General features: G+C 42.1%; 1 protein-coding gene across 7 annotated transcripts in view; it reads left to right on the forward strand.

The window, feature by feature from the left end:
* Positions 1 to 19185, forward strand: part of ATP8A1 (ATPase phospholipid transporting 8A1) — a 274837-nt gene that overhangs the window by 171437 nt on the left and 84215 nt on the right. For all 7 annotated transcript variants that reach the window (XM_053577693.1, XM_053577692.1, XM_053577687.1 and 4 more), the window contains one exon: positions 338 to 402. In XM_053577693.1, the coding sequence (XP_053433668.1) occupies positions 338 to 402 (65 nt within the window). The remainder of the gene's footprint in view (positions 1 to 337; positions 403 to 19185) is intronic.

Here is a 19185-nt window from a genome sequence, read left to right on the forward strand (position 1 = left end):
ATCCCTCCATTAGCAAGCAAGAGCATTTCATTTTTAACTTCTCATAAACCTAAAAAACAGCTGACTGCCGTCACTGCTAATAAACTCTACTTTAGATTTTCTAGTACCCTGTTTCCCCGAAAATAAGACAGTGTCTTATTTTAAGGTGTGCTCCCAAAGATGCGCTAGGTCTTATTTTCAGGGGATGTCTTATCTTTCCTGTAAGAAGGTCTTATTTTCAGAGGATGTCTTATTTTCGGGGAAACAGAGTAGTATGTAGTATTACTTTTAACATCTTTCTATTTTTTTCTCTGGGGAATTAATTATATATCAATTAATTTACTCTGTTTGGACATAGGACACTCCTGCAAACTTTTGAAGAAGAACATGGGGATGATTGTCATAAATGAAGGCTCCCTCGACGTAAGTAAAATTCTTCTTAAAAATTCCTTTAATAACTTACCCTTATAGTATTTTGTTTCCTATTCAGATAGCTTTAAAAATATTTTATATTGGGCGGCGCCTGTGGCTCAGTGAGTGGGGCTCCGGCCCCATATGCCAAGGGTGGCGGGTTCGGACCCAGCCCCGTCCAAACTGCGACAGAAAAATAGCCGGGTGTTGTGGCGGGCGCCTGTAGTCCCAGCTGCTCGGGAGGCTGAGGCAGGAGAATCGCGTAAGCCCAAGAGTTAGAGGTTGCTGTGAGCCGTGTGACGCCACGGCACTCTACCAAGGGCGGTACAGTGAGACTCTGTCTCTACAAAAAATATATATATATATATTTTATATTCCTAGGGTTAAAATTTCCCTTACCACTGTTGTTCTCTAACATAATACACACTGTTTTGAATCACACTGAAGTGAATGGATTCAAGCACTGCATCGGTGACAGTTAAAAGAAATTGCTAGACAATTTGCTTAATGTCATGAGACAGAAAAGCTGCTTTACGAAAGCATTATGTCCAGAGGTTGCCAAGTGACTCCAACTTGTTCATACCTGAGCATTTTGTCTATTAAGCAATTTGTATATTAAACATTTTATATCTGATTTAACTTCTAGTGTTGATATCCATTTTGACTCTTGAAAAAAAATGTGAATGGTATTTGAACACACAAAATAACCTTTCCTAATAGGACAGATTTTTTTTTTTTAATGTCTTCACTTCTGGGATGAAATTTCAATTTTTAGGATGTCTTTGTTCATGGCTGTCATTATCCAGGTTATATTTGGGGAAAACGGAAAGATTTGGTAGGAATCTAGTGTAAAATAGAAGTTTAAAAAAAAATATGTAGGTCAAATGACCTGTAAATATTTTAAGTAATTTAAAGTGGAAGACAGGAAAAGTGATTATACCACTGCCCGAAATAGTCATTGTGACGCAAAGAACAGAGCAGAGAAAACCTGACAATTTAGGGATGTTGTGAAGGTGAGAGTCCAGGTCTGCAAAGGAGACCGTGTTTCTGCCTTTGTCCGTAGCACGAGATACACGGGGTACATGGTTTTTCCTACACTTGAAGGAAAGAAATCAAGAGATAGGACCTATATAAACCCGCACGGTAGCTCACGCACCTGTAATCCTGGCACTCTGGGAGGCAGTGGCAGGAGGATCACTTGCTCACGAGTTCAAGACCAGCCTGAGCATGAGCAAGTCCTCATCTCCACTAAAAATAGAAAAATCAGCTGGGCATTGTGATGGGCACCTGTAGTCACAGCTACTTGGGAGGCTGAGGCAGGAGAATCACTTAAACCCCTAGGAGTTTGAGGTTGCTGTGAGGTAGCTGACATCACGGTGTTTTACCTGGGGCAGCAGAGTAAGGCTGTCTCCAAAATGAAAAAAAAAAGAGAGATGGGACCGATGGTGATGCACCAAAAACAGGACAAACCGTAGCTGTGCTGACTTGACGTGGGATCCGTTCTACCTGGGTACAGGCTTCCGTCTTACACAGCGTGCGGTAGCATCCTGCTTTTGTTTTATTCTGTTCCATCATTTCCTCCAGTTCAGGGTAACACGTTAAGTGCTTTAGTTATCAAGAAGTATAAATAGTAATCTCAGGAAAGAAAGAAAAGTGAAATGCCAACAATATTCAGTGTGGGTTATCAGTGAATTGTTAAGACAGCAGCGTTTCTTTTCATTTTGAGGTTTCTAAGGTGGAAACTCAAAACTAATAAACAATTCAGAGTTACTTGCAGTACCTTGTACACCTGTTTCTTCTGGAGCAATCATAGATGGAGTCTCCAGTGGAATACTCGGTTTCCATGAAAGCAGGGACGACGTCTCTTCTGGTTTACTTTTCTCTCTTAGTGCCAAGTACTGTATAATTACAGCAGAGCCTCCATAGTTGACCGTCTCCCTAAAAGGACCACCTCCTTCATTTGACCTAATTTTCAAGACCAGAAATGCACCACGTGCCCAGGAGGCCTAGTTCCTTATGTTGACAACCCCTCCTGTGTATTGACCTGTTTGTCGCAGTCCCCTGGGTGGTTAACTTATTAGAGGTTCTACTGTATTTGAGAAATGAGTCACTGAGTAATTTTAAATTGTGGGCTTCCCTTTTAAAACAAAAACAAAAGTAGGGCCCGGCGCAGTGGCTCAGGCCTGTAATCCTAGCACTCTGGGAGGCCAAGGTGTGTTGATTGATTGAGCTCACAAGTTCAAGACCAGCCTGAGCAAAAAGCGAGACCCTGTCTCTACTAAAAATAGAAAAACTGAGTCAAGAGGATCACTTCAGCCCAAGAGTTGGAGGCTGCTGTGATCTATAACACCACAGCACTCTACCCAGAGCAACAGCTTGAGACTCTGTCTTAAAAAAAAGAAAAAAGTTTTAAAAAGTCACATAAATTATAAACATAAAGATAAATTTATTTAAATTATAAATTTGTTAGTAATAGGCCATATCTGATATTGTAAAAGTAAAGTAGTTAAAAATCTCCTTAGCAATTCAAGTGGCAGTTTGGTAATCACAGGCAAGTGCCCTGGCTGAATGGATTAACTCAAATTTGTCCAGCTCCAGACTGCCAGGCATTCCAGCATCGCTGTCTGGGGAAGGTTTTTCTCAGTGGGAGTTAAGCGGTGACTTTACAAATCTGACCGTTTGGGGTCAGACCTGCTGGGGAGCGCTCATTTGTTTCTCAGTGGGAAAGGAAACATCACTTTGCCCAGCTCCTTCCAAGCTTGTGTCATTAAATCCACGGCTGAGATTTCAGGCAAATCATTAGCTGTGCTAAAATGCCTGTAGGTAAATCATTACTTATTTTTTCATGGCTACAGAAAAGCAAAGCGTCCATCTCTGTTCAGATTGTACTGATGACTAATAAGACACAGGATTATCATTCCATCAGCACAAAGAATAATTAACATTTAAGTAATCAACTTAGGAACATGATATCTTAGAAAGTAAATCATAAATGCACGTTTTTTCAAGTGACAAATTTTGATGAGTGTGCTCAAATTATTCTGTGGAACAGCGCGGTGTTTAAGAGCACAGTTCTGCCCCAGCCTGACTGCGGGACCCTCAGCAAATTAAAATCAGCTTCTCTGAGCCACAGTTTTGCTGCCTTTGAAGGGAGGAAAGTGTTACCTTTGGTGTAGGACTGGTATGAGGAGCACTGTGCAGGATAGATGTAAAAAGGAGATGCTATGAAATTGTGTAGCAAGAAGAGAACTTCAATAGCTTATAAATTATTTTGCATAATGATCATTTTTATGAAAAATATATTCTCTATCTTTTAAGATTAAAATATTAAATATTTTTAATATTTAGCAGGTTATGACTGTGGTTCTCTTTCATATAAGTGGTACAGACTGAACGCTTTTCTGTTCAAATGCTCTTAAAGTAGTATTCTTATTTTGAACATTTGTAAATTATCCTCTTTGATGCTCTCAAAATGTCAAAAAGAATATCCTTTGCCCTGGTGATCATGGTAATGGCAATCTTTGTTTTCCCATAATCTAGATCATCACAAAAGATGCACCATTGGGCTTTCTGATTTTCTGTTGTTGGGTTTCAGTATGATTATCCTTCTTTTAAAAAGAATAACTCTCAGCATTGTTTAAAATCTTTAAACAAATGCATAAAACCAATCTACAGTTGAAAATATTTAGGAACAGATTGGACACCTTGCCCCACAGACCTAATGTGGAAGCCTGACAGGTTTTTCTGCCTTCTCTGTCCCCAACTCCTTTCAAGTTTCCTTGGTCTGGGGAGGTAGAGGGTTGGTTTTATTGGGGAGGAGGATTATTTTGATTGGGTTTTTTTGTTGTTGTTTGTTTGTTTTTTGTGCTGTTTTGTTTTGAGACAAAATCTAACTCTGTTGCCCTGGCTAGCGTGCAGTGGCATTTTCGTAGCTCACTGCAACCTCAAACTCCTGAGCTCAGGTGAGTCTTCTGCCTCAGCCTCCAGTGGAGTTGGGGGCTACAGGTGCCCTCCACCACGTCCGGCTAATTTTTTTTATTTTTTTGTGGAGACGAGTCTCTCTCTTACTTAGGCTGGTCTCAAACTTCTGAACTCAAGCAGTCCTCCTGCCTCCACCTCCCAGAGAGCTAGGATTACAGGCATAGCCACCACACCTGGCCCCAACTGCTTTCTTAGCAGGAGCAACACCCCCTGCCAAGATGTCCAAAGCAGGATTTTCTTACCCAGTTACACGCTAGGCCATTGGTTCTCAACCTTCCTAATGCCGTGACCCTTTAATACAGTTCCTGTGGGTCACAACCCACAGGTTGAGAACCACTGCTCCAGGCTCTTATAAAATATTGTCAAGGTCAACCAAAGAGTTTCTTAGACAGAAAGCTTGATCACATTTTATTTTTACTTAGAAAATAAGAGATTCATGTATAAGTGTCATTAAGAATCACCCGGCAAGGTGCAGTGGCTCACACCTGTGATCCTTACTACTCTGGGAGGCGGAGGTGCAAGGATGACTTAAGGCCAGAGGTTCAAGACTAGCCTGGGCAACTTAGTGAGACCTCATCTCTACAAAAAAATTAAAAATTAGCCAGGCATGGCTAATTTTAAATTACCTATAATCCCAGTTACTTGGGGGAGAGAGAGGAAAGGATCACTGGAGCCCAGGTATTAAGGGTTGCAGTGAGCTATGATCACACCACTGTACTCTAACCCAGGCAACAGTGCAAGACAAGATCCTGTCTCAAAAAAAAGAAAAAAGAATAACTATCTAAAAGTTTATCAAACCCTATTAAGTATTTGTAATAAATAGATAATTTAAATAAGTCACTTTTTTTTATTATACTGCTTTGAGCCACTTTATTAGGAGTTCTGACTATGCTCTTGATATGAGACATTTCCTTAAGCATCTGTAAGGCAAGAATTTCAAAACACTGGCTTGGAGGATGTTTTGTACTTCTTCCCTAACTCTACATCAGCGCCCCCAAAACATCCCACAGACGTCTCAGAAACCCCTTCTACTTAATCATCTACATACCAGGCATCCGTTTTCCTTCTCTTTGTATCTTTTAGTTTGTTGTAAAGTAGTTTGTTCAGTTTGTTCAAACTGGAAACATTAAAATGTGAGCTAAGAACTAGCGAATCTCATGCTATGACCTACCTTTCGCTCCTGGTTTCTAAATAATGTCTTTCAAAATGCACTAAAACAGTTCTGGAAGGATTACAGTTAGGTGATATTAAGAAGTGTGATTATATCGTTCACATCTCTCATAGCATACCAACTCCGTGACTCTCTGGAAATACTTTCGGGTGACTTAAAATACAGTAGAACCTCTGTACGTTGATCACTTAAGATTCTGTAACAAACTGGTCAACCTACAGGGGTGGTCAACGTAAGGCACTAGGCCTACTGTACTGATACGTACATATGGTGCGTGTCCAGTCTTAGATCAGCTTAAGGAGGTGGTCAGCTATGGAGGTTCTACTGTATTTTTTTCTTCTCTTTTCTTTTCTTTCTTTTTCTTTTTTTTTTTAGACAGAGTTCCACTCTGACACCCTGAGTAGAGTGCTGTGGTATCATTGCTCATAGCAACCTCAAACTCGTAGACTGAAGCGATCCTCTTGCCTCAGCCTCCCAAGTAGCTGGGACTGTAGGCACCTGCCATGACGCCTAGCTTATGTTTTTCTATTTTTAGTAGGAACAGGGTCTTTCTCTTGCTTAGGCTGGTCTGGAACTCCTGAGCTCAGGCAGTTCACCCACCTTGGCCTTTCAGTGCTGGGATTACAAGCGTGAGCCACTGCACCCACTGACTGTATTATTTTTTCCAGTCAGACACTGGGTGCACACCTGTAGTCCCAGCTACTCAGGAGGCTGAGCAAGAGGATCCCTTGAGCAACATAACGAGATCTCCTTTTTTAAAAGTCCTTTTATATGACGTGTAGAAAAACTGTTTAACATGAGAAATTCACTGAAAGACTATAAGAAAATAAAACAGCAGTGTTTGTTAAAAGTATATATATATTTTTTTTTTTAATTGGTTTGGTCTAAAATTTCTTCATGGCAGAAAAATTTTGAAGACTCTTTTTACCAGGGTAGCTCAGTATTTCACCATTTCATGTAAATCCAGAGTATGTGGGAGGGACCATAATTTCCTGAGCCAGTAATTGTGGGACTTAACAGAGGCCTTATCAGTGACAAAACTCTCTCTCTCGAATCTCTCTTAGTACACCCTCAACCCTGGTTTCTCCTTCTAGCACCTCTTCATGTGATTGGAAGGAGGTTTTGTACTTCTTCCCTAACTCCACACTAATGCTCCCAAAACATCCCACATCCGTCTTCCTGGACGTAGAGCTACATCTGAAATCCGTTCTTAACTGTTTCTCTTCCCATTTCCTACTCCCTGGCTTCGAAAACAAACAAGAGCAGGGAGAGAAAGTAATCACTGTACCTTTATGGAATCAACAGGCATGATGCTTGGAGAAATAAATTTCCTACCTTCAAAGGTAAAGGCTTCCAGTGTCCCCAGGTCTAAGTCCCGAGAGGCCCAACCCCCTCTCCTTGTGACCATCTGAGCGCAGGTCTGTAGGTGGTCTCTGTTGTGGACGTTCACTCTCAGCCCGATCCGGAGGGCGTGAATCCCGCAGGAGAATGCAACTTTCTGATTTTCTGTGAGAAGGGCTCTCCGCTGCCTCTGCGAGATTCTGGGCACTGCTCTTAGACAACAATCGTTTACACACCTGAAAATATTAGCAGGCAGCTGTTATTGTACCCATTTTGCAGATAAGGAATCTAGAAAGGTAACTCGATCAAACATGGATAGCTCAGCAGCACTACAGTGTGCATGCATATACGTGTGTGTATGTATATATGTCGGGGTTTCTTATTGTTTTGAGACAGAGTCTAACTCTATCACCCTGGGGAGAGTGCCCTGCCGTCATCACAGCTCAAAGCACCCTCAAATTCTTGGGCGCAGGTGATTCTCCTGCCTCAGCCTCCTGAGTAGCTGGGAATACAGGCGCCCCCGACAATGCCCAGCCATATACATGTCACTTGATTCCAGAGCCTAAGAAGCAAATGAGTTTTTCTTGCTCTCTCAGCTGCCACATTTGTAAAACAAGAAGAATGAAAATATCCCTCTGATACAGGGGCCTGTCAAATCTTTGGAAACAATGCTAGATCTTATGATTGTCGTGATTATTATTTCTTTTATTTAGCATTATTTCTGCAGGAGGAGAGTTCTCTAGCTGCTATATAAGAAATGACTTTGAAAAGCTGCCCTGCTCTTAAATCAACTTAACTTTCTCTACTTAAGAGTCTGACCTCAAACCAGCCCTAGGTTTGATTAAGGGTAGCACTCTTTCCCTTCGCTTACATATTTTACAGAAAATGAATTGTTAACCACATTAGATATTCAGTTAACAAGCATTAGGATATATATTTTTCAACACAGTGGTAAAAGAAACCCCTTTGTGGAATTGCTGATTTTTTTCTAGTTTAATTTGACATTCTAACACCATGTAAGTTTCGACTGTAACTTATAGGACGTTCAGGACATAAAGGCTGATGTTATCATGTGTATTCTTTTAAGCTTAACTTATACATATTATGCAGACAAACCTCACTGTTTTGGGAACCAGCCACTGTTGAAGGGCTTCTGAAACAAATCCAGAGTAAGCAAGTTGTTGACTTGACTCCAGAAAAGAAGGCGGAAAAAGAGAATTTGGGCTACTTCAGGTTTTATTTCGATATGTCCCCTGAGTCTAATACAATATATTTTGTATTGCTTTGAAAGTAGTTTAGACAAGTTTTAAACCACATTAGGTTTCCCTCCATTGTGAATGCTGGGCCTCACGTCTGTGAATTTTCCTTTACTGTTACCAGAGCTGCACTGGCCTTAAAGCTTGAACCTTAACATCTTGGTTTAATGTGGAAGGTGTTCAGTTACCCCTATCAGGAGCAAAGATACTTTTTCTTAAAATTCCCTTGTAGAAAGATTGTTCAAATACTGCCTGGCAATATTGTCACCTTCTCTAACAGGCCCCGGTTGTCACCTTCTCTAAACCATGGATCTGTAATTTGCTTATGCTCTCTCCAATTAGCTCTCAGTGAAGAAAGCCAATTTCGTTAGATTTGAAAGAAATGGGTTAGTAAAATATGGAAACATTACCAAAAAATGAAAATAACATGAGAAAATAATCTGTTCTCCTGTCCCCTGATCTGAGACAGCATCTGCTGCAAGTCAAAGCATGCGGTTGAAATAGTTCCGTCAAAACCATTGTTTGGTCTCAGAAAATTAAATGTGCCACCACCACCACCCCTTTTTCAGCAAGCTTGGCTCGTGTGCACAAACCCAAGTAAAGTTGATCACAAATACATAGGGTTTCTGTTTCAAGAAATTCTTCCTCTTCCCAAGCCTGAATATTCTTTACCTCATTTTTGGCCAAATGTCTGCACTCCCTGAGCTCCCTGAGACCTAGAATTACTGATAAATACTTTCGAAGGAAAAGAGACTTCCTTTGCCATTATCCCCACAAAATTGTTGACATTTCTGAGGGAGGGAGCCAGGCCTTGAGCTTTCTTTGTGTCTCTGCCACCCAGGCTCTTTGTTGAGTCAGCACAGCCAGGACAATGACCGTCTGTAGGAAACCTGTTCTGTGCTGGGTGTGTCTGTGTACACAGATCTGTGCTCTGGGAGGCTGACGGCGTTTGTCTCAGTTACAGATAGTCTTTGAGTTTGCTTGGCTAGTGAGCGCAGGATCCTTAATGTACACTTTCATTGCTTGAAGTCCCAAGCTGTTTTTATGTTTGCTTGGTGTTATTTTATAAACAGCCCTACCTTCTCCAGTGGCATCTGGCTAACTCGCTTCCCTATTAACCTCCTCTTCATATCTCCTTCCATCCTTCCCACTCACCACCAGGACCACAGAGCAGCTGAAAGAGGGCTGTCCTTTTGGAAAATGGCAGTGTTTAGGCATCTCATGGTAATGGAATCCAGGAAAGATCTTCTATGTAGTTTTACTAATACAACCGCTGAACATAAGATATTGTTGGAATGTATAAAATGTAACGAAAATGGTATGCATTTGGGGTTTGCAGTGAGAAAATACAGCCGAGGACTCCTCTGCATCCCTGCTTAATTCATTTAAATTGTTAAGGAAACAGGCCCAGCACTAGTTTTTTCTATGGTTCTGGGTGAGGGTTTCTTACAGGCCCCAGTTGTCACCTTCTCTAAACCATGGATCTGTAATTTGCTTATGTTCAGAAAACCAGTTGTGTATTCAGCCCCTTCCTGGCAGATCTGAAGCTAGTCCGAGAGACTGGCTGTCGGCCGGCCGGCGCGGTTTCTCCTGGGCTGCTTCCTTCTGCATTTCAATCCCTGCAGCCACTAGAGAATATTTAATACCAAGCTTAAAATAAGTGTTTAGGAGGCTTTCAGTGGTGGTTTAAAATAATTACCAGGAGGGCTTTGATAAAAGCCTTCATCCACAGAACTATGTAAATTATATAATTGTATCCCCTACCTCTCCCTTCCTTCCTTTCCTGGGGTTTGTCTTTCTCTGCTCCTCGCCTCTACCCCAGGGCCGAGACCCAGGCTGCACTCGCCGCTCCACTGCCTCTCTCTCCTCGGCATCCTAAGTGAGACTAGATGCCTCGTAAGGAGTTATTTGCCTGATGGAAGCTATCATAATCCCAAATCCCAAACCTCTGTGGAAGGGCCAAGAGCAATTTACCAAGGGCTGCAACTTCCTCTTCTTACCTGCTTCCATTTTGTGACCCTTGACCTTTTGCAGATGGCATGACCCTTCTGCAAGATGGGACCATTTCCTCAATTACACTGTTTTATATCTGACCGCACCCTGGAAAACCCGTGCCTGTGTATCAGCATACCAAGGAATTCTTTTTTTTTGGTCTCTCTCCCTTTCTCCATTATCTTTAGCAATATATATTGATTAAATGCATTTGTTTGGCTGCCTTCCACTAAGCTGTTTTGGAGGACCCCTTTGACCATGTGTTTCTAATGACTTCACCTTCTGTCTGCCCTCACCCATTTTGGAAAAATTGCTTTATATGGGTTTGGTCCTATACGCATATGTTTTTAAATGTCACATGCTAATATAGGCCAGCAATTTAGAAACACCAGCATGTTTTGATAAAAACAAAAAAAACTACATCAAATAAATAAAATTTTTAAAAATACATTTTAATTTTATAATGCAAAAAAAATTTTATAAACAGCCATCCCTTTAAAAATACTATGTCAAGGAGAGCTTCTGATCCTGACTGGGATGAATACTAAATGGGCCAGTTGTATCTAAATGCCTCTCACTACTCTAAGGCGTGTATGCTGCCTACAGGAGCTGGAGGAGCAGTTGATACATGTGTTGCGTAGGAGCATGTGGAATGTCCAGTGCTCCCTGAATCAATAACACATTGTAGGAAAATAAGTAATGCCCCGTAGTTTATCCACATGTTATTATGGGAGTCATAACTCACTCTTGAAGAAGGTGCTAACATTGTCCATACTTGATATGGCCATAATGTAGAATTAAGAATGTTCTTGGAATGTTCTGTTACTTTGTGATTTTAAAGTATAAACACTTGAAGAGTATAAAAGTAGAGAAGGAATGAAACATTATTTGACCATAAATTTGTAAATACCTCATGTCTTAAATGACGATGAGGTGGGGCCAAAAACCACCAAAACAGCTCATAAAATATGTGTTAGTTTAAGATTCATATATATATGTGTGTGTACATATACACGTGTGTGTGTGTGTGTGTGTGTGTATACATCCTCTTAGAAGAATATGTATGTATGTATATCTCCTCTTATTTGACTTTCTTTTTCCCTCTTGGGGAGACAGTCTCACTCTGTCCCCTTGCATAGAGTGCTATGTCATCATAGCTCACAGCAACCTCAAATTCTTGGGCTCGAGCAAGGCTTGCCTCAGCCTCCCGAGTAGCTGGGACTTTAGGCATGCATCACTACATTTGGCTGATTTTTCTATTTTTAATAGAGAAAGAGGTCTTGCTTTGCTCAGGCTAGTCTTGAACTCCTGAGCTCAAGCAATCCACCCACTCAGGCCTAAAATTACAGGCCGAGCCTAGCCAACAGCCTCAAACTCTTGAGCTCAAGTGATTTTTTTTGCCTCAGCCTCCTAAGTAGCTGGAACTATAGGTGCCCACCACAATGCTTGGCTATTTTTTGTAGAGACGGGGGTCTCACTCTTGCTCAGGCTGGTCTCCAACTCCTGAGCTCAAGCAATCTACCCACCTTGGTCTCCCAGAGAGCTAGGATAGCAGACATAAGCCCCTGCGCCCAGCTTTATTTGACATTTTAAATTAACTTTAAGGTGCATCTTTAACAAACTAAAGTAAGGAGGATTTTCCCCCCAGCAAACATTTATCTAATTTAAAAATAATCTGTACTTTAAAATTAACCTGATATTTTGCCTGAATAACATATCAGCAAAATAAGCCCTGTGTGTTTTGTTTATAATTAACTCTTTTAAACCAAATATATCTGTTGGCGTGGTCATCCATACAAAAAATATACAGATAGTAACAGAGAAATGCCACATCAGTTTGTAACCTTCGAATTATTTTCAGTTTAAAAGTTATATTGGATAGAAAGCAGAAATTAAAAGATAAAGAAAAACAGGAGTGGGCCAGGCGAGGTGGCTCACGTCTGTCACTCTGAGAGTCTGGAGCAGGAGGATCACTTAACTCAGGAGTTCAAAACCAGCCTGAGCAAGAGCAAGGACCCCGTCTCTACTAAAAATAGAAAAACTAGCCAGGCATAATGACGCACACCTGTAGTCCCAGCTACTTGGGAGGCTGAGGCAGGAGGATCACTTAGCCCAGGAGTTGGAGGTTACTGTGAGCTGCGATGACACCACAGTACTCTACCCAGGGCAACAGAGTATGTCTCTCTCTCAAAAAAATAAAAAGGCGAAGAAAGAAAAGCAGTTATTAGTTATGTATTTGCCTTCCTGCCATGTACCAGCGCCATGTGTCAAAAGAGATGAGCTAATGCTATCGTTCCTAGAATTGAGGAGGCAAGTTTTCAGATATTTTTATGTCATAGACGTAGCTAATAGAGTTGGATGTTAGCAGTCAAAAGCTAGATCAAAATAAAATTGCTATGGGGAGATTTCATAAGAAAACTTAAAATTATCCCAGTTAATACCCTACCGCACCTGGATCATACTAATGTGCAGTGTTTGACTGCGTGCAGATCTTAGGTGACCTGTCTGAGCAAAGATAACCAGTACACGGTAGAGCTCAAGCCTTTCCCATGCGACACTGTTGCCATCTAGAGTTAGCCAAATAAAAAAAAAAAAGATAAATAAAATAATGAGGAGGTAGATTGGGGGATGAAGAGTTTATTGATAGACTATGAAATGAGCTTACCAGCAAGATTCTTTTTCATAGAAAGTGTGATATAACTGGTGTGGAACTCTCAGCCTATGTGGCTACCTGCTCGAAAAGGATTTTGGAGCTGTTGGTGTCTTAAGTTAGAGAGGTTGAAAGTATTTCTCATTAATTTTGCATTTCACTAGGGAAACTTCCAAAAGTTAGTCCTGAATATATGCTCATCTCTCAGCTGGGGGCAAACTCGTGAAGGCTGCTTTAACAATAATACCAGAAACCATGTGGCTTAAACACCCAACGTGTTGCTCGCTGTAGTTCTGGATGCTGGTGAGTTCAAGACGAAGGTGCCAGCAGATCTGGCATCTGTTGGGGACCTGCTTCCTGGTTTCTAGACAGTATCTTCTTGTTGTGGCCTCACATGATGGAAGGGGAAGGAGCTTTCCAGAATCTATTTTTTTTTTTTTTTTGGAGACAGAGTCTCACTCTGTCGCCCTGGGTAGAGTGCCGTGGCATCATAGCTCAGAACAACCTCAAACTCCTGTGTTCAAGCCATCCTCTTGCCTCACCCTCCCAAGTAGCTGGGACTACAGGTACCTACCCCCATGCCCAGCTGATTTTTCTATTTTTAGTAGAGACAGGATCTCACTCTTGCTCAGGATGGTCTCAGACTCTTGAGCCCAAGCCATGTTCCTGCCTTGGCCTCCCAGAGTGCCAGGATTACAGGTATGAGCCACCGCACCCCTGGATTCTCTTTTATAAGGGCACTAATCCTATTTATGGGGTCTTTACACTCATGACCTAATCACCTCCCAAAGACCCCACCTCCTATTGCTATCACATCAGGGGCTGAAATTTCAACAGGAGTTTGGGGGTTGTGAATGGAGAAACAGAAACATTCACCCCATACCTGAAACACCTTGTTAAATATCGTTTCTGAAAGTCCAAGTGTAATTCAGAATGTTGATACATTATTTAATTCTTTCTGGGGAATAGATTCCTCCTGGTACCTTAAGTTTATTATTCCACCTGCCCACATTTAACAGATTCCTCAAAATAAGTATAAATGCCAGGAACATGTTTGTATTTGGACCCAAACACCAAAATATGCTCTGAATAAATAAGTACAAGAAGACTTTTCTCCTTTAACGTTTGGTTTTAGGTCAGCCTGGCAGATTGATGCCCTCTGGGTTATAAGAGATCACATGTTATTTACTGTCACTACAAATAAGCATCTGCAGCCTCAGAGGAAAGTGTGAGAGCTGCTGCCCTCCCGCTCTGTGTTAGAAGGCGGACTGTTCATCCATTATCTTCACCTCATCTCTACTGTTTGAACCCTTGGCTAATGAGTGTTCTAGTCCAATGCTAGAGTCTTTTCCCTTCCTGGGGGATATCCCCACATTCTCTGCCAGTGTGTTCCTTGGATTTGTTGCTAAGTAATACTGTCCTTCCTGTATACCTCTGAAAGGAATCGGCATAAAAACAAAAAAAGGCTAGAAACCCAAACAGGCCATTTTCATGCAGGTGCTTTCTGCAGCAGTTACATTTGGGGGTCATCAAAAATACAGTTCTTAGGTGGCTTAACGTGTTCTTTGCACAGCTGGCCTGTGGGTTCTTTAGGCTGTTCCAAGCAGACTTTTGCCAAAATGAAAATGATAACTTGCATGCTCTGATACTTACCAAACAAATCAGAACTTTCAGGTTCTGTCCGGGGCGTCCTCTTTGATTCTTATCAAGGATTTCCCCACTGTAGGTCATGTAAAAATAATGAAGATTATTACCACAAAGCTGCTAGTCTCTGATTGCATAAAGCTTGTTATTGTCTTGTTTTATTGTCTTTTATTAGAGAGTGTTCTATGAACCTGGTATCTGTTTTGCCAGACTGTACCCTGAAGATTCAACGTGAGGAATTCTACTTGACCTCATTATTTGCCAAGCATGTTTCTTTTTTCATTTTCTTTTTTCTTTTCCAAGCATGTTTTTTATAAACCAAATCAATGGTATTTATTTCTCCTCGTCCAGCTGCTATACAACTTGGCTCGATTGCTAAATAGCTAGTCTAAGTGCACATTTTATTAAATTCATTAGGCAATTTGTATTATTTGAGGGAGAAGTAGATGTTGGATCATGGATGCCTTTTTGTTCTCTATTTCCTCTATAATGAGATAATCATATGGACATTTTCTTTATTATAATTCATAGTTTCCAAGATTACACAGGAGTTTTATAGGCAGGAGAAAACAGTCCTCAAAATGATCAAGTGAGAATACCATTTCCACATCCCCCAAGGTATTCTCCAATCATTGATAATTTGGTTATTCTCTTATTACCTCTTCATCCAGGGCCTAAGTTCCAAAGGAAAGATGGAGCTGTAAGTAGGTAAGGTATTCTACATCATGCTACACTGTGTAGGTGTGCTGTCAATGAAATATTTGAAGAATCCAAAAGATAAAAGTATCCATCTAGAGCACTCAGGAACAGGAGGGTCAAGGGAACATTCTTGGTATATTTGTTCATTATTTTTGGAATAAGAAAATTGCAACCGGGCGGCGCCTGTGGCTCAAGGAGTAGGGCTTCGGTCCCATATGCCAAAGGTGGCAGGTTCAAACCTAGCCCCGGCCAAAAACCAAAAAAAAAAAGGAAAATTGCAACCTTGCATGTGGGCATAAAAGAAAAGGGAAGATAGTGCCAGTGGGCAGGAGGTGGCTTAGGCCTGTAATCCTAGCACTCTGGGAGGCTGAGGTGGGTGATTGAGCTCAGGAGACTGAGACCAGCCTGAGCCAGAGTGAGACCTCGTCTCTAAAAACTAGCCGGCATTGTGGCGGGTGCCTGTAGTCCCAGCTACTCGGGAGGCTGAGGCAGGGGAATCACTTAAGCCCAAGAATCTGAGGTTGTTGTGAGCTGTGATGCCACGGCACTCTACCAAGGGCAACAAAGTGAGACTGTCTCAAAAAAAGGAAAATAATGCCAATGGGGAAAATGAAGATAGGAAGAGAAATGAGAAGAACAGAGGTGGGAACAGACTGTTGTTCCCCAGCTCAAGAGTTAGAGGTGATTCGGGAAAGGAAGGCTGAGGGCATTCTAGCAGGTTCACATTTGCTGAAGTGACAGGGGCCAAATCTAGAATTCCAAGGAGAGAAGAAAAGGTCTGGAGTAGTGTCTGGGAGAAATGGAGTCCTCCAGGCATGGGTGAAAATGGAGAGGAACAAGGTCCTGGGGTAGAGCCTGCCCTCGTGGTGAGGTGGCTTTTTCCTGTGTTACTAAGAAGCGGCATTGGGTGTGGCCTGAACTGTGAGTTGGCAAGGCAAGAATGCCTGGTGGGAGGCTCAGGGACTAAGGGCTGCCTGTGAAAGTTTTGGCCCTGTGCAGTGCGGTGGGCAAGGGAGAGCAGAGCTGGATGGTCGCCCAGAACTAACGCAGGGCGCAGACTGGGGGCAGGGGGTCCTCCTGCAAGCAAATCCCACTTTCCCGTGGCTCCCTCCCCAACCCGCCCGCTGCCTGAACCCTGGCCTGGCCCCTTCCCCCTGCCTGCCTCCCCAAATTGCCTTCACCTCAGAATGTCCTTGCTCCTCTCCTTTCAGCCCCGAATAAAAAATGTGCAGAACAAGGAGACACAGACCTTTCATTTTGTGGTACGATGCGGTCTTTTCTCCTTTCTCTGATTTTAGCTTCTCATTTATACATTTTCACTTTCACAAGTCACTAAGTTTAAATGTTTATACATTTCCCCCTTCAGTGGCCAAAAAGAAAACAAAACAACAGCTAATATAGTAATAAATTTATCTTGAGCTCCAGGAGATAAGCTTCAATGCAACGTGGTCATAAAGCATGGCTTCAGGGCTTAGGGGAAAAGCAATAAACTTTTATAAATAAAAGAATTTTGAAAATGGTCCTGGCAGTAAATAAGGATAAAATACAACTTGTATCTGGCAGCACCCAGCCAGCACCAGAGCTGCTTACAGAGGAAAACTGTCAGCTAAGAGAATGTTTGCAGCTTTTTTTGTGATTGTACCTTGCACCCTCGGTGGGCTGAGTGAGGAATTCATTGTGGCGAGGTTCTGACTTACCTCCGGCAGTGTTAACTCTATCACATGTCCTGATACCTTTTGATTTGCTGAAAATCTGTGACAGTCACCAAGAAAACCCAGGGGGACTAATGCCACAAATATGGAGAGTCTCTAACACATCTGAAGGTGTTAGAGAATACCTCAGAAAGCAGGGGAAGTGTGAGACTTAGTCCCACAGGTTGGTTAATGAGGGCCTTTCACAGTTCCGGGGGACTTGACTTTCGGTCTTGCTTGGCAGCTGAGTTTTCAAGAAATTGGAAGTCTTCCGAAGGTCCATCTCAAGTTTCATTTAAGATTTTCAGCTCATAAGTCACTTGGGCAATAGCTTTATAAAAAAGAAAAAATACAGAGGCATTTTAGTGAGCAATGCCTTTGTTGGAAAGACTGTTACAAAGTAATGGATTATTCGTTCCCTAGAAAATCAGGGAGCAAGGAGAGGACTTTCTCCCCCTCGGCACTCAGAAGTGATAATTAAGGGAGAAATGGAGCATTGCCAGTGGGATGAAATCAACATTTGTCAGTGCTCTCAGTGTAACTGTGCACAGCCTGAGCATCTGTAATTGCAGACACGGCCTTCAGTGCTTGCTGGGAAACAGGTTAGATGTGGCTCCTCCCTCAAGAAACTCTGAGGGTTTTGCTGATGTAGAGTGAGTTATGGTTGGTAACATGGGGAGCCCAGGAGGGCTGCGTAGGGTAAGCCGGGTTCTAGATGGTGTCTTCCATCCTCTGGGGAGGAAGGCGTTCCAGAGAGAGGGAAATAAAGGAATCAAGATTGTGACAAGAACTGTAGAGGGAAGTTGGTTGTGCCTAGACTGTAGGGCTCCTGAAATGGCAGTTGAAGGAGTTTAGACTTTCCGGTGCCCGCAGTAGGAAGCCCTAGAGAGCTTTGAGACCAAGACGGGACATGACTCGTGTTTTGTGTTTGTTTTATAAAGAGAAATCTCTTGGTGTTAAAGGCGACATGAGAGCCAGATGACGAGGGCCCCAGGGATACAGCAGGGGATGGCGCGGGCGTTCCACTTACAACTTGCTGTGCCTCTTCCTAAAGTCTGGTTTGCTTTTTGCTGAATCCTATATAAAAAGATGGGCGACCACAGAAATTTCATTCTCAGCTTGATGTCACTCCTCAGTCAGAATGTTTCCTTGAGCCAGGGGCTCACACACACTGCCTCATCCTTCTCCTCTGCAGTGGAGGTAACAGTAGTTCCTCCTGTTCGGGGTCGTGGGGAAGAGTTAACTTAAAGGTTGCATCTGAACGTGGAGCCCTTAGAACTGTGCCGGTGGGTAGGGCTGGCTAAGTATTCGTTTTTATTTTTTATCAGTTCGTTGACTGAGTTGTTCATTTAATCTCTATGAATTTGCTGGGAAGACAGTCCAGGGTGATCCATTAAAGGTTGCCATTAGGAAATTTTGCTTGCTGAATTATAACTGACGTTGTTCTTTTTTGTTTGTTTTCTTTTTCCTTAAATACTCTTGGGTCAAAAATTTTTTGCAGGAAATAAGAGCGTGAGACCTGTAAATTAAAACAGCTACTTTTCCCCTGATGTAAAGCTGAGCAGAAAATTTTGCAAAGACTGCTGCTTAGCGGTGGTCCTCTGTGTCACCGTGTGTAATGAGGAACAGAGAAACTGCTAAGTGAAGTTCTGCCATTGGGAAAGGTGGGCACTGGTACTTTACAGTACAACGTGGTTCTAGCATTTGATAAACAGATTCTGATATCCCAGAACACAGTGTGAACTGCATTTTAAGGCAAATCCAATAACACCTTCAAAAATCCTCAATAGAAAATTTTAATTAGGGCAGGCCTGTGGCTCAAAGGGGTAGGGCGCCGGCCCCATATGCCGGAAATGGCGGGTTCAAACCCAGCCCTGGCCAAAAACTGCAAAAAAAAGAAAATTTTAATTACCAGTGCCTTTGCTTTCCTCTTTGTGAAACAGTTGTGAAATGACTATGCCACACCCTTAAATTGGAACAATTCTATCTCCCATGAATATAATAAAAATTGTTACATAAGTATATTATATCTTTATCGTAGGTACACTTTATTATATAGATATAATTTTTTATTTAGTATATAAATAACTGCAGGCTTAGCACGGAGAACAAAAATCTAATGGAGGGAGATGGTTTCTTACTATTTCCTTGTACTCGGCCAGTGTCGTGTTTCTTCACAATGTCAGGCCTCTTGTGAATAGGAAGCCGGCTCCGCTAGGTTATAGGAAGAATCTATAGGATTTGGGGAGAAAAACCAAATATCTTGAGTCTTTTTCCCTTTGAAGAGCTGGGAAAGCAATTCTTGACAGAGGGGGACAAATCCATCCCTTCTGCGCAGTGGAGGTGAACTAAGCTTTCCTTGACGCTAAA

This window comes from Nycticebus coucang, chromosome 23 (genome assembly GCF_027406575.1).
Source record: "Nycticebus coucang isolate mNycCou1 chromosome 23, mNycCou1.pri, whole genome shotgun sequence".
In the NCBI taxonomy this organism is placed as follows: domain Eukaryota; kingdom Metazoa; phylum Chordata; class Mammalia; order Primates; family Lorisidae; genus Nycticebus; species Nycticebus coucang.